Here is a 26,220-nt window from a genome sequence, read left to right on the forward strand (position 1 = left end):
TCTCTGTGTGTGTGTGTGTGTCACACGTGCGTTTAAATAGCGAGGGCGGATAATCTGTGCGCGCGCCGGAGGACTGGTGTTTAACCGCGGAGCGCGTCCGCGGGGACCCGCACACACACACACACGCACAGCTCGGACCACTCGGACCATGGCACTGACATCTCTACACACACCTCTGGATCTTACCTGCGTTTGGAGCTCTCTGTGGAGTGTGTGAGCTGGTTTCGTCCTGATAATGTCGAGCTGATGTGTGTGTGTGAAGGTTTCGCGTCGGGATCGAGTCCCTCAGGACACTCATGTCTGTCTCTCTCTGGATCTTAACGACAGGCTCTGGATACTCTCTTTATCCGCGTGTTTTCTCTCTTTATTCTCGTGTTTTCTCTCTGGAGCGGATTTAGGATGCTGTGTGTGTCTTCTCCAGTAACACACACCCTGCTGTTCTGGTTCTTCATTCTCCAAACGCCTCATTCAACTGCGCCTTTAATCACCGGTGAGAATCACACACACACACACACACACACACGCACACACACACTCGGAACGAGGAATATCAGCAGAACACATCAAATATTAGACACAACATTAGTTTCATTAAGAGTTATATGGGAAATCTGATGGTTTTTGAGTTTTAAATCAGAATTTGATTTTGAGTAAGTGTTTGTAGTGTTTAGTTTTTTTTTTATTATTAAAGGTTGGTAAACAGGAATTTAGCTCATACATTAGCTACATTATGCAATTATTAATTATTAATAAGTATACAGTAGTAGTAGCTCCACTCTAAAAAATGCAGGGTTTTTTCAACCTATGTTTGCGTTAAATATGGACAAACCCGACTGTTGGGTTATGTTACACCGTTTAAACCTAGGTTAGTTTAAACCAATGGTCGGGTTTGTCCATATTTGACTCAAACGTGGGTTGAAAAAACCCTGCATTTTTTAGAGTGGATCTACTACTGTATACTCATCATTAATAATTGCATAATGTAATAGGCCTACGTAAGGATTTTTGAGTTTTAAATCTGAAGTGTTAGTAGTGTTTAGTTTTTTAAACAAAAGGTAGTGAAAAGAATTTAATTCAATTCAATTCACATTTATTTATATAGCTCTTTTCACAATACATATCGTTTCAAAGCATCTTTACAGAAAATACATGAGTCCACATTACAGTTTACAGAGATCTGATATCAGAGGAAACTGTCTCAGTTATGTATTTCAGAAATGTAGATATACAAATCACAGTTAGATAAACTTATTAATTTACACAAGGCAGAAACAATAAGCTGACTGAAGTAATGAATACTTGTTTGATAACAAATGATTATGACATTTAGAAAATTGTAGCATTGGTGTAATTTAGCTCTTACATATTACATTATTCAATTATTAATGATCATACAGCAGTAGCTCCGCCAGATAACTGCATTTAATGTACTGGTGCTATTCAGATCAATTCAGCAAAATGAAATCATTTTTTACTTAAACCAGTTAATTATGTAGGTTTTCCATTTCTATGCCTCAATAATCCCTTAAATACAGAGAAACACTGTAAGATGAAGTGTGAGATGTAGAGTTTGGTTGTGTTGAACGGACGGCTCTTGTGTTGTTCTTGCAGGAACTGAGGCTAGCTGTGAGAACGAGGGAGAAGTCTTACACATCCCCAACATCACGGACAACCCCTGCATCTCCTGCGTGTGTCTGGTCAGAACATCTCATATGCTTTCACACGGAGACTCAGAATCACAGATGTTGATTTGTCAGGCATCAGTCACGGGCAAATACACACAGAGATCACTGTTGTTCACTTAAAAAAGCAAGTAACAGCTCATCGAAACTAATATCTCGAGTTAATACAGTGAAAGAGATTGCTTTAATCAACAGAAACTTCAAATATTATGTTATCGGAACAACATTAGTGAACCTAAGCTGAACCTAAGAAACAAAGTTGTGATAAATCATAAAAATATTTTGTATATTGAGTCAACACAAGGGTTATACAGAAGAGAAGAGTACGAGAGACAGATGTGCAAGAAGTATTACAACCAATAAGATTCTAACAGAATATACACATATTTAAGGGTTGTGGAGAATTAATCAATATTCAGTCATCTGTAATCACTCTGTTTATGAGAACAGTCTTTGATATAATAATGACAATAATGATACTAATAATAGTCAAACTGTAAGTAGTTCTGGCTTCATAATTTACGTATTGTTTAAAGGGGAATGTGAGGTAACGCTGTGGTTTACCGTGTCCTTGTTACACACGTGTGCTAATGAACCAACTGTGTAATAACAGTAAATTATGCATAATCACATGCAACTAACCCTAAGCCAGAGTCAAGGGGTTTAATCTCTCCATAAATCAGAAAATATTCTCAACAGAAAAAAAAAAAATTATTTAGCAAATAAAATCAGGCACATTATATATGAACAAACCGCGCTGTAAAAACCTTGTGAATATAGATAGGAATAAAAGTGTAAAGTTTGGTGTGTGTAAAGCTGCTGAACTGGAGATTTCTGGAGAGAAAAAGGCCTTTAAATATATGAACTGTAATGGAAATATACAGACACACAGAGATAAAGTGCTGTGATAGATGCACTTACACGCATATCTTGGATGTTTTCTTTTCACCAGTCAGAAAAAACACTTTATGAAAAGACAAAAAGCCCCAAATCTCCACATTGACAGATGCATGAAGCCAGTGTTTGGGCCTGTAGTGTCTTACTCTAACTGTATATTACACTGTAACTGCATCAAGGACACCGTCAAATAAAGTATATCTCAATGTTTATGCGGTTAAATTCGCAGCGATGCTTTTGTACGCTGGAAATAAGATTTGACACTACATTACTTGAACTCGCCAAAATAATTAAGCAATTAGCATCTTTTATACGTTAAACAAGATTCAACTACATTTTTTAAGTTAATTTAATATGAAAAGTTGAAAGGACAGCAGCTGAGCTTGAGTTTTTAAGTTGAAATAAGTGATAACTGTAGATGTGTTATGCATAACTGTGTCCAGTGTTAATAATAACATGAGTGATGAAGTGGAATAACTTTAGCAGATTTATCCACATCCTGATCCCAGAACTCCACATGTAGATGCTCACACACACACACACACACACACACACACACACACACACACACACACACACACACACACACACACACACACACACACACACACACACACACACACACACACACACACACACACATATATACAGCCTGTGAGTGTGTGTTCTTGTGTATAAAGAGGAGGATCTGAGAGTCTTTCTCAGGGTTAGAGAGTGAGAACTGATACGACGGCTTGATGAATGTCTCATATTGATTCTGCTGATGAATCCCGGAAGTTTTATCTCTGAGAGATGATGATGATGCTCTTCATGTTCCTGCATTAGTCATGAAGTGATTGAGTTAAGCTGATCCGTCACATCCCGTACTCAGTGTCCGGCTTGTGTTTGTACTGTGAAATGATTGCGTCCGGCTGTGACTGATAAGGGATTGCTCTGTGTGTGTGTGTGTGTGTGTGTCTCTGTGTGGACAGAATCAGAAAGCGGACTGTAAGCAGGAGAAGTGTCCGGCGCTGGATGAAGACTGTGCGCTGGTGGTCAAGCAGACGGGAGCCTGCTGTGAACGATGCAAAGGTCGGAAATATGATGAATATCTTATTATTATTTATGGCATCTGGGCTGACAGACTCTGCACTTCTGCACACAGTCAAACCAACATTTATTCAGACACCTCCAACATTTCTCACATCATCACAGATCAGTTGATATTTGACTGGTTTTGTCCGTCCTTCTGTTAGACTGTCTCACACATGAATTATGTTGAATATCTGTCAGCTGTTAAATTTAACTACACAATTAGATAATACCAGTTTAGCTCAACCAATCACCAAGCAATGCTTCATTTTGTTCAGTCTGTGTGTAAAAAGAGCATTAGCAATTAAAGACAAAACACTTCAGCAAAACATGATCAGCTCAAAGTGTCCCAATCATTTCTGCTCCCAAATGTTTATAAATGTCACTGGTAGTCTCTGTATGAAGAATATTTGGGTATAATATGTCACAGTTTACTTTATTCTGCTCTCCTCGATTACAGTAATGAAGTATAGTGTCCTGATCACACTAGCAGAAACATATCAAACATTATATCTGGTGTGTGAATAGTGTTTGGTCTGACTGTAGTGTTGCTGTTTAACTCGTGAGTTCAGCATCACTGCCACCGTGTGGCCGACAGACGCCAGTACAGCTGAGGACTGGATGTTTTATTTGAGCTGCTGGGACTTGATGTTGTCTGTGGGGAATAGAGGTTATGCACTGAGTCTCTTTCCCGTGGGAACACACTCGCTCAGCCGGACTGAGAGGCAGAAGAGCTGCTGAGTGACTGGATTTAATAGGAGAAACTGAGAAAACGCCAGTAAAACACACGATTATCAGTTTAAACTAAAGCTTGGACTGGATATAGTGTTCCTTACAACTTACCAAAGATCCGGTGATCATGGATATTGACATGCAGCAGGAATCGTGTTTCCTGACATTTATATGATCCTGATTTCCACCCCGGGGAAATACATAAAGCAAATATACCTGTGAACGCTTTATATAAATACAATATAGGTCTACACTCACCTAAAGTATTATTAGGAACACCTGTTCAATTTCTCATTAATGCAATTATCTAATCAACCAATCACATGGCAGTTGCTTCAATGCATTTAGGGGTGTGGTCCTGGTCAAGACAATCTCCTGAACTCCAAACTGAATGTCAGAATGGGAAAGAAAGGTGATTTAAGCAATTTTGAGCGTGGCATGGTTGTTGGTGCCAGACGGGCCGGTCTGAGTATTTCACAATCTGCTCAGTTACTGGGATTTTCACTCACAACCATTTCTAGGGTTTACAAAGAATGGTGTGAAAAGGGAAAAACATCCAGTATGCGGCAGTCCTGTGGGCGAAAATGCCTTGTTGATGCTAGAGGTCAGAGGAGAATGGGCCGACTGATTCAAGCTGATAGAAGAGCAACTTTGACTGAAATAACCACTCGTTACAACCGAGGTATGCAGCAAAGCATTTGTGAAGCCACAACACGCAGAACCTTGAGGCGGATGGGCTACAACAGCAGAAGACCCCACCGGGTACCACTCATCTCCACTACAAATAGGAAAAAGAGGCTACAATTTGCACAAGCTCACCAAAATTGGACTGTTGAAGACTGGAAAAATGTTGCCTGGTCTGATGAGTCTCGATTTCTGTTGAGACATTCAGATGGTAGAGTCAGAATTTGGCGTAAACAGAATGAGAACATGGATCCATCATGCCTTGTTACCACTGTGCAGGCTGGTGGTGGTGGTGTAATGGTGTGGGGGATGTTTTCTTGGCACACTTTAGGCCCCTTAGTGCCAATTGGGCATCGTTTAAATGCCACGGCCTACCTGAGCATTGTTTCTGACCATGTCCATCCCTTTATGACCACCATGTACCCATCCTCTGATGGCTACTTCCAGCAGGATAATGCACCATGTCACAAAGCTCGAATCATTTCAAATTGGTTTCTTGAACATGACAATGAGTTCACTGTACTAAAATGGCCCCCACAGTCACCAGATCTCAAACCAATAGAGCATATTTGGGATGTGGTGGATGTGCCCTGGATGTGCATCCCACAAATCTCCATCAACTGCAAGATGCTATCCTATCAATATGGGCCAACATTTCTAAAGAATGCTTTCAGCACCTTGTTGAATCAATGCCACGTAGAATTAAGGCAGTTCTGAAGGCGAAAGGGGGTCAAACACAGTATTAGTATGGTGTTCCTAATAATCCTTTAGGTGAGTGTAAATCCAGATGATCACTTATACCAATGTTATATATCATCATATCATCCGGCCTTAAAACATATTGTTTTTTGTCAGTGTTTATTTAAAAACGTCCAATTATGCAGAATATATGATGCTAAATATTCAATTGATGAGTTGTCAATACAATATATAACAATACAATATATAGGGTGATTTTACCCCTAAATTCATCATATCGACACAGAATAATAACTGTGAATCCACCGTTCTCTGCCTGGATCCAGATGTTTCTGTGAATCTCAGCCATTCATTTGTTTCTCTGTTCTGTAGCTTTCAGCAGTGTGTGAAAATATACCTCAGATTTCTAGTCAGATCCAGTCGTTCAGTCGATCTCAAAGCTCTTTCCTGTTTTAGATGTGCTTCTGTCTCTCAGTGTCTCTGTCTCTCAGTGTCTCTGTCTCTCAGTGTCTCTGTGTCTCTGTCTCTCTGTGTCTCTGTCTCTCAGTGTTTCTGTCTCTCTGTCTCTCTGTGTCTCTGTCTCTCGGTGTCTCTGTCTCTCGGTGTTTCTGTCTCTCGGTGTCTCTGTCTCTCAGTGTCTCTGTGTCTCTCAGTGTCTCTGTCTCTCAGTGTTTCTGTCTCTCTGTGTCTCTGTCTCTCAGTGTCTCTGTCTCTCAGTGTCTCTGTGTCTCTCAGTGTTTCTGTCTCTCTGTCTCTCTGTGTCTCTGTCTCTCGGTGTCTCTGTCTCTCGGTGTTTCTGTCTCTCGGTGTCTCTGTCTCTCAGTGTCTCTGTGTCTCTCAGTGTCTCTGTCTCTCAGTGTTTCTGTCTCTCTGTGTCTCTGTCTCTCAGTGTTTCTGTCTCTCGGTGTTTCTGTCTCTCGGTGTTTCTGTCTCTCAGTGTCTCTGTCTCTCTGTGTCTCTGTCTCTCAGTGTCTCTGTCTCTCGGTGTCTCTGTCTCTCGGTGTTTCTGTCTCTCGGTGTTTCTGTCTCTCGGTGTCTCTGTCTCTCGGTGTCTCTGTCTCTCGGTGTTTCTGTCTCTCAGTGTCTCTCAGTGTCTCTCAGTGTCTTTGTCTCTCGGTGTCTCTGTCTCTCGGTGTCTCTGTCTCTCGGTGTCTCTGTCTCTCAGTGTCTCTGTGTCTCTGTCTCTCAGTGTTTCTAACTCTCGGTGTCTCTGTCTCTCTGTGTCTCTGTCTCTCTGTGTCTCTGTCTCTCGGTGTCTCTGTCTCTCAGTGTTTCTGTCTCTCGGTGTCTCTGTCTCTCGGTGTCTCTGTCTCTCGGTGTCTCTGTGTCTCTGTCTCTCAGTGTCTCTGTCTCTCAGTGTCTCTGTCTCTCGGTGTCTCTGTCTCTCGGTGTCTCTGTCTCTCAGTGTCTCTGTCTCTCGGTGTTTCTGTCTCTCGGTGTCTCTGTCTCTCTGTGTCTCTGTCTCTCGGTGTCTCTGTCTCTCGGTGTTTCTGTCTCTCGGTGTCTCTGTCTCTCGGTGTCTCTGTCTCTCGGTGTCTCTGTCTCTCAGTGTCTCTGTCTCTCGGTGTTTCTGTCTCTCGGTGTCTCTGTCTCTCTGTGTCTCTGTCTCTCGGTGTCTCTGTCTCTCTGTGTTTCTGTCTCTCGGTGTCTCTGTCTCTCGGTGTCTCTGTCTCTCAGTGTCTCTGTCTCTCGGTGTTTCTGTCTCTCGGTGTCTCTGTCTCTCTGTGTCTCTGTCTCTCGGTGTCTCTGTCTCTCTGTGTTTCTGTCTCTCGGTGTCTCTGTCTCTCAGTGTTTCTGTCTCTCAGTGTCTCTGTCTCTCGGTGTCTCTGTCTCTCGGTGTCTCTGTCTCTCAGTGTCTCTGTCTCTCGGTGTCTCTGTCTCTCAGTGTCTCTGTCTCTCGGTGTCTCTGTCTCTCGGTGTCTCTGTCTCTCAGTGTCTCTGTCTGTCAGTGTCTCTGTCTCTCGGTGTTTCTGTCTCTCAGTGTCTCTGTCTCTCGGTGTTTCTGTCTCTCAGTGTCTCTGTCTCTCGGTGTCTCTGTCTCTCTGTGTCTCTGTCTCTCAGTGTCTCTGTCTCTCGGTGTCTCTGTCTCTCAGTGTCTCTGTCTCTCAGTGTTTCTGTCTCTCGGTGTTTCTGTCTCTCAGTGTCTCTGTCTCTCGGTGTCTCTGTCTCTCTGTGTCTCTGTCTCTCAGTGTCTCTGTCTCTCGGTGTCTCTGTCTCTCACTGTTCTCAGTGTTCAGTGCTCTCTCTCTCTGTCTCCCTCAGGCTGTCAGCTGAACGGGACGTCCTACAACAGTTCCCATCACTGGATCAGTCCTGTCAAACCCTGTGTCACATACAGCTGTCAGGTGCGTTGATCAATCATACAACACTGATATACTGTAGTCCAGACCTAGAATAAACAGAAGCAGATCACCAGGACTGGACAGTGTATCTGGAGTAATTCAGCAGACTGACTGCTTTAAACAACTAGACTTAAATGAGAAGAAATAACATGTAGATGAACCTGCTAGCTCACCGCACACACAATATGTGCTTTTTCATATTTAAGTCACTGTAACAAGAAACAAACCAGCTACAAACATACACATCCTCTTCAATCTTTACTCGCACATTTAAGTTTTAGTTGTTGTTTGTTCAGGAAGGAGTCGTCACTGAAGCAGAGATGAGGTGCGTCATTCACTGTAAAAACCCCAGAATACACCCGAAGAGATGCTGCCCAACCTGCCCGGGTCAGTGTGTGTGTGTGTGTGTGTGATGGTAGGTTTAGGGGTGGGGTTAATGTAAGGGGACAGAATATACAGTTTGTACAGTATAAAAGCCATTACGCCTATGGAATGTCCTCACAAGTATAGCATAACAAACCTGTGTGTGTGTGTGTTTTCATATGCAGTGCATTTTTCAGAAAAAAAGAGAAAGGGATAATTTAAAAACAAGACTATTTAATCTGATAGTTATAAACAGCATTCTAGATAGTAATATGCACAACATTTCCTCAATAATGTCACATGATTATACTATATCCACGAGGCTTTGTTGTCTCGAAGTGTGTTGAATATCTCTGCTAATCAGCCAGATTCTCATCACAGTGCTTGTTGATATGTTATATCTTCACAGGATGTATTTTCGAGGGGAATTTATATAAAGAAGACGAAGAATTTAATCCTGAAGGGAATCCCTGTATTAAATGCATCTGCACTGTGAGTTTATCTGCTAAGTTTATCTGTTCTCAGATCAGTCACAACAAAGCACTCTTTACACTGGCCAAACAATAGGAGTCCTTCTCAACTTTCAAAATGATAATAATAATAATAGTAAATGTAATTCCATGTTGAATATAAGCATCTGTTGCTCTCTCTCTCTGACATTAGCAGCTGTAGTTCAGTGAAGTGTGTGTGTGTGTGTGTGTGTGTGTGTGTGTGTGTGTGTGTGTGTGTGTGTGTGTGTGTGTGTGTGTGTGTGTGTGTGTGTGTGTGTTTCAGGGAGGTCACAGCATGTGTCAGAAGGTGGTGTGTCCTGTCCTGTCCTGTCCGTCTCATCTCACACACACACCGGCGGGTCACTGCTGTCCCAGATGCCGTGGTGAGTTTCTCAACACTCACACACTTCCAGAACTCCAGTACACACTAACTCACGCCATCCTCAATGACAGATATCACACACACACACACTATACTAGATATTTCCCCCCGCACTGCACATGCAACAAACCATCCGAATATTAAATGAAACATCATATCAGATATTTAGTCATTCATCAATATGATGCATCCCAGACAGCACCATAGTGTCGGCCCACATCTGGTACACCTGGATTCCACACGTGGGCCGGATCTGGGCCGACACTATGTTGGTCTCTGTCTTCATGGTGATGTGTGTCTCCTGCAGGCCAGAGGAAGGTGTTCGACTTGTCTCCGGGCAGCTGTCTCTTCCACAGCGAGGTCTTCGAGAACGGCTCCTCCATCAGCTACGACGCCTGCACCGTCTGCACGTGTGTGGACTCTACGGTGGCCTGCAGGAGGACATGCTCCCCGCCCGGCACATGTCGGGGCTCCGCCTGCTGTGAGGACTGCCAGACTCACCTTCAGATGGAGGATGTGAAGTACTGTAGGGTGAAGAGCAAAATATATAGGGTGAGGCGTCCACGAGCTTGGACTAATCCCAGACAGAAACACAAGAGGCTTTCGCACCGGGTAGTTCTAGGAACTCTATCCACCAGGGTGGTTCCCTGAGAACTGATAGTTCCCCTAGGAACGTTTTCCTGGTAGCATTTGCACTGTGCCAGTAGGAACTCTGAAGTGACGTAAGCAAAGCTTGTTGTTGTGACTTTTATTTTGACGGCGCTGAGAACGCCAGTGCTCGCATTATCCGTGTTCATTAGTTTACGATCTGTCTAACAGTCCTGTCTAATACGGTACTAGATAGAACTGTTATACATAGAAAGTAGACAGTAATGAAAAGGAATTGGCGTATGCTGTGTGGTTGATGTCCAGTGTCGCTAGCTGAGCAAAAAAACATAATCATGTTTCGCTTGGTCTCCTCAAAGTTGCGTTGGATTTTTTTCTCAGTGTAAAGGTTTAGAGGTCCATCTATCACTGTTTTACATGTTGGTAGAGTTAGTATTTTTTTGTAGAGTAAATGTATAGGCTATAGAATGTGTGTTTACACAGCCTTTTTAAAAACGGCAGGTGCTGGTGTTTCACGTGCGTTCGGCCAATCAGCAAACACTACCGTCACTGTAGTTCCTATGGCACTGGTTTGGACCAACTCTGAAGGAGGAGTAAATTAGTTCCTCCAAAAGGAGTTCTTAGAACTAAAATCGTTCCTAGTTTCTGCGGTGCCAAAATCCGTGAACTTCCGCCAATAATTCTAGGGACTATGAAAAGGTCCTCCGGTGCACTGAATCCACATGTCCCAGATGTGGGCCGGATCTGGGCCGACACTGTGTTGCTGTCTGGGATGCGTGTGGACAATCTGATGAACTGGTTGATAAAGCCTGCATATATCAAGAGGATGAGTGTGTGTTTGTCTTCGTCTCTCAGGACGGGGACAGATGGTCGTCGGTGAACTGTTCTCTGTGCACATGTGTTAAGGGGAACATTCAGTGTCAGCCCAAGATTTGTGTTCCTATTACCAGCTGTCCCTCGGTAAGTCCTGCTTTACGTCACGCATAAAGACACCTATACCACCAGTCCTACATTTACTCATACTGTACTTTATATATCACCTCTGTCGGGCAGAAACCTCGTATGTACAAAACTGCTACTTTTCAGGAAACAGTAAAAAACACTATATATTTTTTAATAATTAAAGTTGTCAAAGTTGATATTGTGGCTTTATATATGATCAGACACACACGTATCATTATATTATTAATATTTTACCTAGATCAAGCTCAAATGGAGTTATGAGAATGTCATTAGAAGGACCGTGTCTGAGGCAGTGAGTGCAACGAGTTCATCTTCATCAACTTACATCTTATAAAGTTTACAGTAGCTCCACTGTTAAAGACACACTGGCTGTGACTCGACGACCAGTGCTAGATTAAGATAATCTTCTCCGCTCCTCAAATACATAAAACATTAACCTTTAGATATTGATAGTGTTTCTTGAGTGAAGAAAACGCTGTAGTTGTTCAGAGAAGCAGTTCTTTATTATCATTGCACTGCAAACAAGCAGAGACGCTTCAACTGTGTGCAGCACTTCATGTATTATAGACTTCTTACCACTATAATACATGAATACATGAATACATTCCTGTAGCTCAGTGGTAAGAGCATTGTGTTAACAACGCAAGGTTGTGGGTTCGATCCCAGGGGATTGCACATACCTATGTATAAATGTATAGGATAATGCAATGTAAGTCGCTTTGGATAAAAGCGTCTGCCAAATGCATAAATAAAAAATAAAAAAATTAAAAAATTATAGAGGTGGGCGGAGTTATGAGGTTTGACTGACAGTCTGAGGAGCCAATGGAGTTACGAGACAAGCTTTTAAACACTTTTCATTGGTTAGATATATGTAAAACTCACAGACAGACATGAAAGGTGACCAATAGTAATGAACTTCTTTCAAAAACATAAAAAAATCTAAACAGTAGTGTACATACATAAATCATAATTCATTTACAATTCAGACAGAGGCCTAACTCATTATTTTGTGACTAGTTACTCACAACATTTCCTATGGATTTGTTCTGGATATTATAACAAAGACTTTATATATAGAAAGATGGTGCACTCGATTTACTCATGACTGGGAGAAAGTGCAAAATTATGGAATAAGTCCCGCCTTCTAAATAAAAGAGCCAATCGATGATTGTTAAAGTCATTGCAAATATGGCCGCCGAGTGAACAGACCTTCCTTGACAGGGACAATGTTATACGCAACCAGTGGCGGCGCCAGGGAGGAGCTAGGTGGTGCTGTAGCTCCCCCTATAATAGCCATAGCACCTGCCCAGCACCCCCAAGAAATGTCTGTAATTTTTTATATTTATATTTTAATGTCATATTTGAATAGTCTTTTTCATGTTGTTAAAAATAGGAATTAAATAATCATTTAAAAATCCCGAGCGGGCGCGGGCGCCGTGAGCGCTGAGCGAGCAGGAACGAGTAACGTTAGTGAGTTGTCGTCGAAAAAGATGGATAACGCAAAAAAGCTGTCGGGGACTAAAAATAGAAAAAGAAAGAGGAAAGGAGATGGCATGTCAATTGATGTGACAGCAGCTAAATAAGTGGATGGTGAAAGGCTACCGGTGGGATTTAAAGTGTGACGTCCAGGCATGTAGGCTACTGGCCATCAGGACTACCGGGAGATTCCCAGTGGGCCGACGTGCTTTTTGGGCCGATACATCTCATAGTTTTTTTTTTGTCTTAACGGCCCATAAACTACGCTGTACATCGGCGGCACATTCGTTTCGTTTTGCTTAATTGGGTTAGTGCGTAATTAGTGTGTAATGCATTGGTCAGCGTTAGTTTTTTTTCTGACACCCCATGAAACACGTAGATCAGCGGCCCATTGGTTATTTTCTTGATTGACACTGGGCTGGACCAATCACATCTTTAATGTGAAGTATAGAATTATACTCTTTCAAGTATAGAAATTAGTACAAAACTAATTATGAAAGTTTCCTTTATTTTTCATTGCATTTGTTTTACAATATATGGCTATTGCTATCATGGGATTAATATTATAACTATTATTATGTAGTAGTGTAATAGACTGACACTGTAACTAAAAGAGGTTTGAATTTTTCTTTGTTTAATTTGCACACTGAATATGGGTTGGAGCTTTTCATTTTTAACTCCCAAAGTGCACCAGATTGATGACTGCCTAAAATCAAGCGTAGCGTTAGTTCTGGCAGGTCACGTTAGTCAAGCTCGCATCAGCTGACCCTCAGCTGATCCACATCTACCTATAGTAATACAACACCTATCACCATATACATATATAAGCTCCTTCAGTATTATCAGCAACTATCGCGTTTCTCAGGAGCTAATTACCCTCCTCCATCCCCAGCTCCTCCTCTCGCCCTGTCAGGATTTGACATTCTGATTCCCCTTGAATCAGAATAATTATCGAATAATGTTGTACTTTAAAATCATGAATTAAATATATTTGCAAAATTTCATGTTGGTTCTGTTCTGTTTACCCCAAGGGGGATTACTGCTCTCCCTGCTCTTATCCATGCTAGGCTGCATGGATGCGCAGGGAGTTCTACCAGAAAGACTCGGGAGATAAAATGATATAACGAGTACATTTATTAATAGCTCAGCAAGCATAGTCTTTGGCGTAGGCCCCGTCCTTAGCAAGCAATGCGAGGGTAACGGAATCTGCAAATCCCGCCTGAAGATGAAGGCAGGGGCGCAGCCGACCCCCTGGAGGCAAAGGAAGGGACCATCCTGGTGGTGGTGGGGAGGATGGAGGGAAAGGACCATCTTGGAGGTGGTTGGGGAGGATGGAGGTAATTGGCGCCGTCAGTATCTGCGAACTCAGACGGATGTAAGTACCATTCTTTTATACTGAGAGTGTTAACACATGATTGGTTAGAAGTGAGTTAATTCATGACGCGCTGATTGAGTCTTCCTGGCAGAACTTAACGCTAAGCTTACATTTCTCGCCCAGAACGGAACCATACCGCCAATCCAAACTGTATGCTAATTGTCAATCATATTTGACGGTAGTGGTCCTGACAGAATTGTTGCTGCATAGCCTATCCCTCTGACACTGGGTAGTTGCGTCCCTGTCTATAGCCCTTGCGTTGAATACTTTTACATATATATATACAGTATATATATGCTTATAGTCGTGGAACGAGTATAGTTAATGCGGGCGTGTACGCATGTGTATACCAAGGGTGGTCCGATGCGAACTCCATAATGAAACGCCCCAAAATTCAAAGCACCTTCTCTTAAGTGTTGAGCATCCCCATAGCACCTGCAACAGAAAATCTCTGGAGCCGCCACTGTATGCAACCTGTTTGATTTTGTCTTTCAGAATAAGATCCTGAATCGCACTGGCTGCTGTCCTGTCTGCACTGACAGTAAGTGGACTTCTTTACACAATCATCCTGCTGTGCAGAAGAAGACTTAAAAATCACTTTTGAACAATCAAACGCAGTTTTTATAAAAGGACACATTTTCTTGGTTTTTCTGTTTTACGCCTGTCACACGCTCAACAGTGTATCTTTCAATTAAAAATTATAAGTGCTATAAGTTTGCACACAAATATGCATTCTTTATTTAATTTACGACACGGGGTTCGTACAAGGTGCGTGAAGTGCTTGAATTTGACTTTTTGAAATGTAAGTCTTGGAAAACCCTTGAAAACAGCCATAGATTATGAAGAGGTACTTGAAAAGTGCTTAAATTATTGATCATTTTTTCGAAAATTGTTTTGCACAATTATTGCTGCAGCCAGTCTGAGATATAGAGCTATTTCGCATAGCTATGAACATGATATTAAGTTTATGATAAGGATGTAAGACGGGTCAATCATATATTCATGGGGAAAACATCAGTTTGAATAAAGAAGGCGATTTCTTTTTCATAGTATGCTTTCAATAGTTCAGGGGATTCCCATGTCTGACAGCGCTGCTCAGTGGATTGATCTCGATGAAGTGAAACATCAGTTCCATATAGATGTCATTTGAGTAAAAAAAACGAATAAAATTAATAAGAATAATAAAGATATTGTTTTATAAGTGCTGATTGTAGTCCTTGAAAAGTCCTGGAATTTCATTTTACAGAATCTATACGAACCCTGATACCAAGTCAATACTTCACTCACCCACCCTCTCTTCATCCCTCTCTCATCCCTCTCTTCATCCCTCTCTCATCCCTCTCTGCATCCCTCTCTCATCCCTCTCTCCATCTCTCTCTCCATCCCCCTCTCCATCCCTCTCTCATTCCTCTCTCCATCCCTCTCTCCATCCCTCTCTTCATCCCTCTCTCATCCCTCTCTGCATCCCTCTCTCATCCCTCTCTCCATCTCTCTCTCCATCCCCCTCTCCATCCCTCTCTCATTCCTCTCTCCATCCCTCTCTCCATCCCTCTCTTCATCCCTCTCTCCATCCCTCTCTCATCCCTCTCTCCATCCCTCTCTTCATCCCTCTCTCATCCCTCTCTGCATCCCTCTCTCATCCCTCTCTCCATCTCTCTCTCCATCCCCCTCTCCATCCCTCTCTCATTCCTCTCTCCATCCCTCTCTCCATCCCTCTCTTCATCCCTCTCTCCATCCCTCTCTCATCCCTCTCTCCATCCCCCTCTCCATCCCTCTCTCATCCCTCTCTCCATCTCTCTCTCCATCCCTCTCTCCATCCCCCTCTCCATCCCTCTCTCCATCCCCCTCTCCATCTCTCTCTCCATCCCCCTCTCCATCCCTCTCTCATCCCTCTCTTCATCCCTCTCTCATCCCTCTCTCCATCCCCCTCTCCATCCCTCTCTCTCATCCCTCTCTCCATCCCTCTCTCCATCCCCCTCTCCATCCCTCTCTCTCATCCCTCTCTCCATCCCCCTCTCCATCCCTCTCTCCATCCCTCTCTTCATCCCTCTCTCCATCTCTCTCCATCCCTCTCTTCATCCCTCTCTCATCCCTCTCTCCATCCCCCTCTCCATCCCTCTCTCCATCTCTCTCTCCATCCCCCTCTCCATCCCTCTCTCATCCCTCTCTCCATCCCTCTCTCCATCCCCCTCTCCATCCCTCTCTCCATCTCTCTCTCCATCCCCCTCTCCATCCCTCTCTCCATCCCCCTCTCCATCCCTCTCTCCATCTCTCTCTCCATCCCCCTCTCATCCCTCTCTCATCCCTCTCTCCATCCCTCTCTCCATCCCTCTCTTCATCCCTCTCTCCATCCCTCTCTCCATCCCTCTCTCCATCTCTCTCTCCATCCCTCTCTCCATCCCCCTCTCCATCCCTCTCTCTCATCCCCCTCTCCATCCCCCTCTCCATCCCTCTCTCCATCCCCCTCTCCATCCCTCTCTTCATCCCTCTCTCATCCCTCTCTCCATCCCCCTCTCCATCCCTCTCTCCATCCCCCTCTCCATCCCTCTCTCCATCCCCCTCTCCATCCCCCTCTCCATCCCTCTCTCCATCCCCCTCTCCATCCCTCTCTCCATCCCTCTCTTCATCCCTCTCTCCATCCCTCTCTTCATCCCTCTCTCATCCCTCTCTCCATCCCCCTCTCCATCCCTCTCTCCATCCCCCTCTCCATCCCTCTCTCATCCCTCTCTCCATCCCCCTCTCCATCCCTCTCTCCATCCCCCTCTCCATCCCTCTCTTCATCCCTCTCTCATCCCTCTCTCCAGAGCCAGGCGTGTGCACCGTGTTCGGAGACCCTCACTACAACACGTTTGATGGACGCACCTTTAACTTCCAGGGCAGGTGTAAGTACGTGCTGACTAAAGACTGCTCTCCGGCGGCCAGCTTCACAGTGCTGGTGAAGAACGATGCTCGTCGCACACGCTCCTTCTCATGGACCACATCAGTGGAGCTGCACACGTCAGGCCTGAGCATCAGCCTCCACCAACACCTGACCGTACGCCACAACGGCACACGCATCGCTCTCCCCTTCCACAGCACCGGGGTCCACATCGACCTGGACGGGTACCTGCTCAAACTCACCACCATCGCAGGTGAGACCAGGTGCCTTTTAAAGAGGATTCTGCTGTTTCCCATCTTCACCTCTCTTTAGTGTGTAATGTTGCTGTGTGATCATGATAAAGCTCCAGTTCTTCTCTATATCAGTGTCAGTGTTCCTGAACTCCTGAAACGCCTCCATTGTAGTCTTGAGTTTCTTCCGGGATCAAACACGTCACAATATTCCTCATTATAATAATTAATGCGCAGAATAAAGGGGCGGGGCCTGGTTGAGTTAGTTAGTAGTGTGTTAAACTGGCGGTTATGGTAAGGGGCGGGACATTTCCCAAACACACTCGAAGCGCTCGACCAATCACAACACACTGCTCCAGCCGACCAATCAGAGCACAGTGTGCTTTTCAGAAGGAGGGGCTTCATAGAGACAGGAAGTAAACAGAGCGTTACTGACAGACTGGGAAGAGAGGAGCCGCAACAATGGAGAATATGAGGAGAAAAATCAACATTCAAGCAGGAAAACCTGTTCTAGTAGAGCCTGAAAACTACAAGACTTTGTTAAAGGGCTGAATATGGGCTCTTTAACCATCATTTAATTGATGGACCAGATGCTTATAGCATTGTGACTGCATTAGAGCTGGGCGATAATATAGTTTACATTTTGCAACAATACAAGCAATCAAGCAGTTGAAATATGTTATACAGTTTATATTTCCCTATGCTATTATAGTGTATGCATGCAGGGGAAGTGGGACATATTTATATATCCAGCTGTAACTATATGACATTCTGGCCTAAACTGATGTGTGTCGAGTCCTCTCTAAGGTGCACTGCTGATGCCAAAGTATTTACTGACTTTACTGAAAAAAGGAATTTTCAGTGTAAGAATGAAGCAATTTAAGATTAGGTGCCTTGCTCAGTGTTGACCCTTGAACTCGCAACAGGACTGTGATTTCATTAACTCTCTCTCGCCTTTATGACCTTTGTGCTAGCAGCTCCAGTCACTCGTTCCAGCCTAGCACAGGTCACACAGCAGAGGGTCAGAGTTCAACACACCTTTCTGTTTCAAAAGAGCATGTTCGATTTAAAGTGATTATTCTATAAAAATACAGCTTCATACTAGCTTCCAGTTAGCAATTCAGCATGACAAGTTTATTTCTAAAGCGCTTTATACAATACAGATTGTTTAGAAGCAGCTTCACATTAACAAAAAGCAAAATAAAATTATTCAATTATGAAAATAATTCAGTTTCATCTGTAAAGCAGCTCTACAGTGTGCATGATAGTGCTGTTATTCGGCTCAGTTTGGTTCAGTGTTGTTTCAATGCCCTTCAATAACAGTGTCAGTGTATCAAAATGTATCAACGAGTCCAATTCAGTTATAAGCAGAAGACAACAGTCCCAACGGACTGGGAACATTCTGGCGAGGTTATGAATTATGAATTATGAACAAACGTTCTTCCAGTAACGTTGATAGAACATTCGTTCGGTCTTTAATAATGTTCTCAAAACATTAGGACAAAAACATTATTTATACATCATTCATGGAGCATTTTCTCTGAAATGTTTTGGCTAATGTTTTTTCAATGTTACTACTTGTTTCAGAAAAAAGTAACACTCCCATAATGTTTGCAGAATAATACAATGGAATATTCCCTTAACGTTCATATAACATTTTCAAAAGATTTAAAAAAACATTTAATTCATAACTCATAACTTAACCCTGATAGTGTCAGTGTATTAAAGTGGTGGTTGATCATGATTTGACTTTTCTAACTGTAGTTAGTGTGTAATGTTGCTGTTTGATCATAAACAACATCTGCAAAGTTACAGCGCTCAAAGTTCAGAGCAAAGGGAGAGATTTGCTTTTACAGAAATCCCTGTTTAAGGACTACAACAAACGGCTGGTAGAGACTACACCACATTCCTCCCGGGTTAGTGACATCACCAACCCTAGAATTTACATAACCCCGCCCCCGAAACACACTTTATAGATTATCAAGACAGAATATGCTAATCAATGACTATAAGATAACTACACATCAGCTGCATAAACTCATCAACTAACCATTCAGAAATGTCCTGTTGCTTCTACATGTTTCACTTCTTCTTGAGTCTCTCCATCATCCTGAGTCCGGTTTGAACATAAAAGACTAAAAGTTTTGAAATGTTCAGTGTGTGTGTGTGTGTGTGTGTGTGTGTGTGTGTGTGTGTGTGTGTGTGTGTGTGAGGTAAAAGGACACAAGCTGTTGTAGCTCCGCCCCCTGTGCCGGGAGCAGCAGCTCATTTGCATTTAAAGGAACAGACACAAAATGGCGCGTTTTTGCTCACGCTCAAAAAGTGACGACTTTAACATGCGATATACAAATATCTGTGGAGTATTTAGAGCTAAAACCTCACAGAGTGCAGCATGAGAATTATAAATTATACAAATATGCAGATAGTATGGCACTCTTTTATGGACCGACTGTGTACATTTTGAGTATGAGGAGCAGGTTTTGAAACTAGAAAAATGGTGTGAAGCAAGTTCTTTATTGATAAATGTAAGTAAAACAAAAGAGTTGATTTTAAATTATTCAGAGCCTCTAACAGAAATAATGTTATGTGATCAAACTGTTGAAATTGTGAAGACTTAAGTATTTGGGAACCATGATTGACTGTAAATTGAATTTCTCTGATAATGTGGATCTTATTTGTAAGAAAGCAAATCAAAGGCTATTCTTGCTAAGGAAATTGAGAGAATTTTCTGTAAGTCAGGTTGTTCTGCAAATAGTTTATATAAGTTTAATTGAGAGTGTTTTAGGGTATAAGATAACTGTGTGGTTCGGGCGAGTTACATCTGTGAATAAAGTCAAATTAGACAGAATTACAAGAGTAGCAGGTAACATTATAGGATCTAAGCAAAAGTTAGTCGCTCAATTATTTCAAATTGCTGTTCAGAGAAAAGCTTTGACTGTAACAAGAGACACAACACACCTTGAATCATGTTTTTGAATTATTACCACCACGTCGTTGCTACAGAACACCAAAAGCGATTAAAGCAATATATAAACACACTTTTGTACCAAATGCAATAAGTGTTTTGAATAAGAGCTAGGAAATGTGAATATTGTAATCTTTTGGCGCTTTTCCATTACCAGTACCAGCTCAACTCGACTCGACTCGACTCGACTCGACTCGACTCGGCTCGGCTCGCTTTTCGCTCCGTTTTCCATTGCAGATAGTACCTCCACAATAGTACCTGGTCGTCATAGCGACGCTGCAGGAAACTGCCGTGACTTAATCTTTTACGCGAGACGCGCGAGATACACCCGCTACCCACACACACAGGACAATGGAGGAAATCGAGTGTATGCTGTTTTTGGATGTTTTTGTTTTTGCTGTTTTTTATTCATGATACTCCGTCTGGCGCGTGCAATGATGACGCAGTGAATAGTGACGATTCTCTCTGACCAATCAGCAGTCTGCCTTGTTTTCACGTCACATTTTAGTATCGCCTCAGCTCGCTTAGAACCTCGCCGGAGGTGGTACGAAAAAAAGTACCTGGAAGCAGGTACAGGTACAACTTTTACACAGTGGAAAACCAAACAGAGCCGAGGCGAGGCGGTACTGTGTAGTGGAAAAGCGCCATTTGATACTGTGGATGTTGTGTATTGTTAGATGTATCGGGTGGATGTTGTGTATTGTTAATTGTTTTTGTGATTGTATGGCGAGACCAAAGACTAAGCTAAGGCTGAACAATAAAGTACTACTACTACGACTACGACGACTACTACGACTACGACTACGACTACTACTACTACTACTACTACTACACACTCTGGGGACATCAAAGACTTATTTTACATCTTGTGAAAAGGGCATTATACCACACCTTTAAATCGATAATATTACTGAAGAGAAAAGGTTTGTTATAGGTCTTAATTCCCCAGACAGGTAGAGCTCAGGTCTGGCCCACATCTGGACCGTGTGGAATCCATGTGTACCGGATGTGTACCGGATGTGGGCCGGATCTGGGCCGACACTATGTTGCTAACTGGGTCTAGTCTACATTTCTTTTCATACCTCCTTAAAAACTGTTTTTCCCTCCAGTGGTGCAACAAGTGGGTTTTAGAAGAAAAAAATGCACTGCACTGTGAAAAAAGGTGCACTGTGTAATATTTAGGAAGATCTGTTGACAGATCTGCAATATCATATACATAACTATGTTTTCAGTGGTGTATAAATGAACCGTTATGTTTTTATTACCTTAGAATGAGTCATTTCTATCTACACACACCGCAGGTCCCCTTACATCGACATGTTTCTACGGTGGCCCTGAACAGACAAATGCGTTTCGTCACTAAAGTCAGCTAAAGTCAGCGAACAAAACACTGACACAATAGTGTCAATAACAAAAAGTAACAATAATATTTGCAATAACATATCGTTTTACTGAATAATTAAGTAAACCTAATTTCTTCATTTATCTTTGTAAAGAAACCTCATCTCTTAACTGTCTATTCTCGGCTGTCTCAGACAACGACATCATTTCCTGTCGGCCACCGTAACTTCTACTGGGTGCAATTCACAACCTCACCACTAGATGCTGCTAAAAACTATACACTGCACCTTTAAATAAACGATTTAGCCAAACGCTGTTTGAAGTGGTTTTTAGATAGTCACATCATCAACATCTCAAACATAGGCAAATGCATAATGTGTGTTTTCCCTCACTCTTCCCCAGGCCTGGAGATCTCGTGGGACGGGGACAGTCTGGTGGAGGTGGTCGCGGCCCCGCATCTGAAGGAGCGTCTCTGCGGGCTGTGTGGAAACTACAACGGCCACAGGCGAGACGATTTGCTCGGAGGAGACGGACAGTTTAAGTTTGACGTGGATGAGTTTGCTGAATCCTGGCGTGTGGAGGACAACGAGGTGTGTGAGGCTCCCAACCGCAAGTCCACGTCATTCCTCTGTCCCGGCTCAGTCAAAGTGAAGCTCCGCGCGCACAGAACCTGCCAAAAGCTCAAGTCCTGGGAGTTTCAGAAGTGCCATTCTGCTGTAGACTTTACCTCCTTCTACAAGTAAGTTCCCCAGTCATCATTATCAAACTAAAGGCTCTGAGGAAACTTTGCAGCATTTGAATTGTTGAATCTCTGAACTGAAGATCTCAAATGTAGGAAAAGATCTGATGTCTAGAGTGATATTAACCCAGATTTAAAGGTGAAGTATGTATTTTTTGTTGTTGTTTTTTTTTGTTAAAAGACATTCTCTTAACCCAGTTTATTGATAATTAAATTGATTGGCTAATAGTATGGCATTCATGGGTTTATCTCCCCAAAAAGTTTAAACATTGAGCCTCCTAGACACCATTAAAACATTGAGAGTGTCCGTAAATCACTATTAGCTAGACCAAAAGCTCAATTTTACTCTATCAAAATGTGTATCTATCTTGTAATTTCAAACCCACAAGCATAGACCATATCCTGTGTGGCTACTGTAGCAGGAGGAGAGTTTGGGGCGTGGCTACTGTAGCAGGAGGAGAGTTTGGGGCGTGGCTACTATAGCAGGAGGAGAGTTTGGGGCGTGGCTACTGTAGCAGGAGGAGAGTTTGGGGCGCGGCTACTGTAGCAGTCTGAGAGTTTGGGCGTGGCTACTGTAGCAGTCTGAGAGTTTGGGGCGTGGCTACTGTAGCAGGAGGAGAGTTTGGGCGTGGCTACTGTAGCAGTCTGAGAGTTTGGGGCGTGGCTACTGTAGCAGGAGGAGAGTTTGGGGAGTGGCTACTGTAGCAGTCTGAGAGTTTGGGGAGTGGCTACTGTAGCAGGAGGAGAGTTTGGGCGTGGCTACTGTAACAGTCTGAGAGTTTGGGAGTGGCTACTGTAGCAGGAGGAGAGTTTGGGCGTGGCTACTGTAGCAGGAGGAGAGTTTGGGGAGTGGCTACTGTAGCAGGAGGAGAGTTTGGGGCGTGGCTACTGTAGCAGGAGGAGAGTTTGGGGCGTGGCTACTGTAGCAGGAGGAGAGTTTGGGCGTGGCTACTGTAGCAGTCTGAGAGTTTGGGGCGTGGCTACTGTAGCAGGAGGAGAGTTTGGGGAGTGGCTACTGTAGCAGTCTGAGAGTTTGGGGAGTGGCTACTGTAGCAGGAGGAGAGTTTGGGCGTGGCTACTGTAGCAGTCTGAGAGTTTGGGAGTGGCTACTGTAGCAGGAGGAGAGTTTGGGCGTGGCTACTGTAGCAGGAGGAGAGTTTGGGGAGTGGCTACTGTAGCAGGAGGAGAGTTTGGGGCGTGGCTACTGTAGCAGTCTGAGAGTTTGGGGAGTGGCTACTGTAGCAGGAGGAGAGTTTGGGGCGTGGCTACTGTAGCAGGAGGAGAGTTTGGGGAGTGGCTACTGTAGCAGGAGGAGAGTTTGGGGCGTGGCTACTGTAGCAGTCTGAGAGTTTGGGGCGTGGCTACTGTAGCAGACTGAGAGTTTGGGGAGTGGCTACTGTAGCAGGAGGAGAGTTTGAGGCGTGGCTACTGTAGCAGGAGGAGAGTTAGGGGAGTGGCTACTGTAGCAGACTGAGAGTTTGGGGAATGGCTACTGTAGCAGGAGGAGAGTTTGGGGCGTGGCTACTGTAGCAGGAGGAGAGTTTGGGGAGTGGCTACTGTAACAGGCTGGGAGTTTGGGGAGTGGCTACTATAGCAGACTGAGAGTTTGGGGAATGGCTACTGTAGCAGACAGAGTTTGGGGAATGGCTACTGTAGCAGACTGAGAGTTTGGGGAATGGCTACTATAGCAGGCTGAGAGTTTGGGGAGTGGCTACTATAGCAGACTGAGAGTTTGGGGAATGGCTACTGTAGCAGGAGGAGAGTTTGGGGCGTGGCTACTGTAGCAGGCTGAGAGTTTGGGGAGTGGCTACTGTAGCAGACAGAGTTTGGGGAGTGGCTACTGTAGCAGACTGAGAGTTTGGGGAATGGCTACTGTAGCAGGAGGAGAGTTTGGGGCGTGGCTACTGTAGCAGGCTGAGAGTTTGGGGAGTGGCTACTATAGCAGACTGAGAGTTTGGGGAATGGCTACTGTAGCAGACAGAGTTTGGGGAGTGGCTACTGTAGCAGACTGAGAGTTTGGGGAATGGCTACTGTAGCAGACAGAGTTTGGGGAATGGCTACTGTAGCAGACTGAGAGTTTGGGGAGTGGCTACTGTAGCAGACTGAGAGTTTGGGGAGTGGCTACTGTAGCAGACTGCGAGTTTGGGGAGTGGCTACTGTAGCAGACTGAGAGTTTGGGGAGTGGCTACTGTAGGAGGAGGAGAGTTTGAGGCGTGGCTACTGTAGCAGGAGGAGAGTTTGAGGCGTGGCTACTGTAGGAGGAGGAGAGTTTGAGGCGTGGCTACTGTAGCAGGAGGAGAGTTTGAGGCGTGGCTACTGTAGCAGGAGGAGAGTTTGAGGAGTGGCTACTGTAGGAGGAGGAGAGTTTGGGGAATGGCTACTGTAGCAGGAGGAGAGTTTGAGGCGTGGCTACTGTAGCAGGAGGAGAGTTTGAGGCGTGGCTACTGTAGCAGGAGGAGCCATTCCCGTCTCATTCGAGCCATTCCCGTCTCTCTCTTGGGGAATGGCTACTGTAGCAGACAGAGTTTGGGGTGTGGCTACTGTATCAGGTTGAGAGATTAGGGCGTGGCTACTGTAGCAGGGCGGAGCCATAGGGTGTTTAGTCGGTGTGGGATCATGATTGACACACTACATGAGAAAAGGTTCTTCATTCATCTTCTTCAGTTACAGAAGCACAAGGCAAAATTCTTTGTATTTAGGCCTTCAGAGATTAAACGGGTCATAAACACGTCAAAGCGAATGGAACATTGTAATGTTACGCACTACAACAGTTGTGGCACGTCTATAAAAGCGCCCGGTGCAGACGCATTGGATGGGTTTATTATAAGCGAGATGCTCATGATCACTCTAACAGTGTTTGCTACTCACTTACTTATGACACACTGCAACCCAGCGAAAAGTATTCCTATAATGTTGGAGCTTTTATTAAAAGTAGCCCACTTTCCCCTGCTGAGACATGCCTTCACAAGCACCCGTCAGAGCTGGGTTTGTGATGTTTGAGGAGAGTAAGGGCTGTTTGCAAAACATGCTGTATTTCTGTAATTCCTCTTGGTGCCACTAGTGCTGCAGAAACTACATACTTCACCTTTACAGAGCAACAATAGAAAAAGTGAGGTCACTATCAGATTTGACTGTCTGAGGGAAAATATAGTAATATAGGCAAATTATTATAGCATGAGTATAGGGAAGGACCATCTGTTTCCCATTGAATGGTTGATGGGCATTGAGGAAAAAGTATGAAATTATTTCGGTGATGCTGGTGGTGCATATATTACACACTTTTTCAATGCTAACTCTGAAGAAGTCAGTGAGATTAACTACTAAAACTCATCCTGCTTCCTCACTGTCTCTCCGTCTCTCTCCATGTCTTCCTCTCTTTAGGTCATGTGTCACGGACATGTGTGAGTGTCCAGTGCATAAGAACTGTTTCTGCGAGTCCTTCATAGCATACAGTCGAGCGTGTGAGAGAGAGGGCGTCCGTGTGCACTGGAGACCGGAGCACGCCTGCATCAGTGAGTCACACCGGACACATTTATTTATATATGGAGTTTTTTTAAGTTTTTAAAGTTTTTAATTGCCTATATTTAGGAAATTGTGAAAAAACACAGAACATGTTTTGTGTACTAACCATTCCTCTCCTTCCATTCTAAATGTTTTGTGATTGAATGTTAAGTGGATGTCCCTGATCCTGATGTCTAGAGTGACATCGGTCTTTAGTGTGTAATGTTGCTGTGTGATCATGAAGAAGCTCCAGCTCTTCTCTATATCAGTGTCAGTGTTCCTGAACTCCTGAAACGACTCCATTGAAGTCTTGAGTTTCTCCCGGGATCGAACACGTCACAATATTCCTCATTATAATAATTAATGCGCAGAATAAAGGGGCGGGGCCTGGTTGAGTTAGTTAGTAGTGTGTTAAACTGGCGGTTATGGGAAGGGGCGGATATTTCCCAAACACACTCGAAGCGCTCGACCAATCACAACACACTACTCCAGCCGACCAATCAGAGCACAGTGTGCTTTTCAGAAGGAGGGGCTTCATAGAGACAGGAAGTAAACAGAGTGTTACTGACAGACTGGGAAGAGAGGAGCCGCAACAATGGAGAATATGAGGAGAATAATCAACATTCAAGCAGGAAAACCTGTTCTAGTAGAGCCTGAAAACTACAAGACTTAGTTAAAGGGCAGAATATGGGCTCTTTAACTCTAAGGAGCAACAGTTCCTGTAAATGAGCAGAAATGAACTGTAGCTGATCCTGCAGAACGAGTTCCTCTGAAACCCTCCTCCTCCCCAGCACCACTGGTCT

General features: G+C 43.8%; 1 protein-coding gene across 1 annotated transcript in view; it reads left to right on the plus strand.

Annotated features, from left to right (window-relative positions):
• The window catches only part of bmper (BMP binding endothelial regulator), a 27,943-nt gene continuing 1,723 nt past the window's right edge, over window positions 1–26,220 (plus strand). Inside the window, exons 1-13 of the mRNA XM_082150721.1 lie at window positions 1–490; window positions 1,612–1,697; window positions 3,551–3,650; window positions 8,028–8,110; window positions 8,404–8,494; window positions 8,880–8,962; window positions 9,245–9,344; window positions 9,651–9,895; window positions 10,805–10,909; window positions 14,259–14,304; window positions 16,568–16,894; window positions 21,580–21,916; window positions 25,298–25,428. Coding sequence (XP_082006847.1) covers window positions 400–490; window positions 1,612–1,697; window positions 3,551–3,650; window positions 8,028–8,110; window positions 8,404–8,494; window positions 8,880–8,962; window positions 9,245–9,344; window positions 9,651–9,895; window positions 10,805–10,909; window positions 14,259–14,304; window positions 16,568–16,894; window positions 21,580–21,916; window positions 25,298–25,428 — 1,825 coding nt within the window. The 5' untranslated portion in view covers window positions 1–399. The remainder of the gene's footprint in view (window positions 491–1,611; window positions 1,698–3,550; window positions 3,651–8,027; window positions 8,111–8,403; window positions 8,495–8,879; window positions 8,963–9,244; window positions 9,345–9,650; window positions 9,896–10,804; window positions 10,910–14,258; window positions 14,305–16,567; window positions 16,895–21,579; window positions 21,917–25,297; window positions 25,429–26,220) is intronic.

This window comes from Leuciscus leuciscus, assembly GCF_965113295.1.
Source record: "Leuciscus leuciscus genome assembly, chromosome: 20".
Classification (NCBI taxonomy): domain Eukaryota; kingdom Metazoa; phylum Chordata; class Actinopteri; order Cypriniformes; family Leuciscidae; genus Leuciscus; species Leuciscus leuciscus.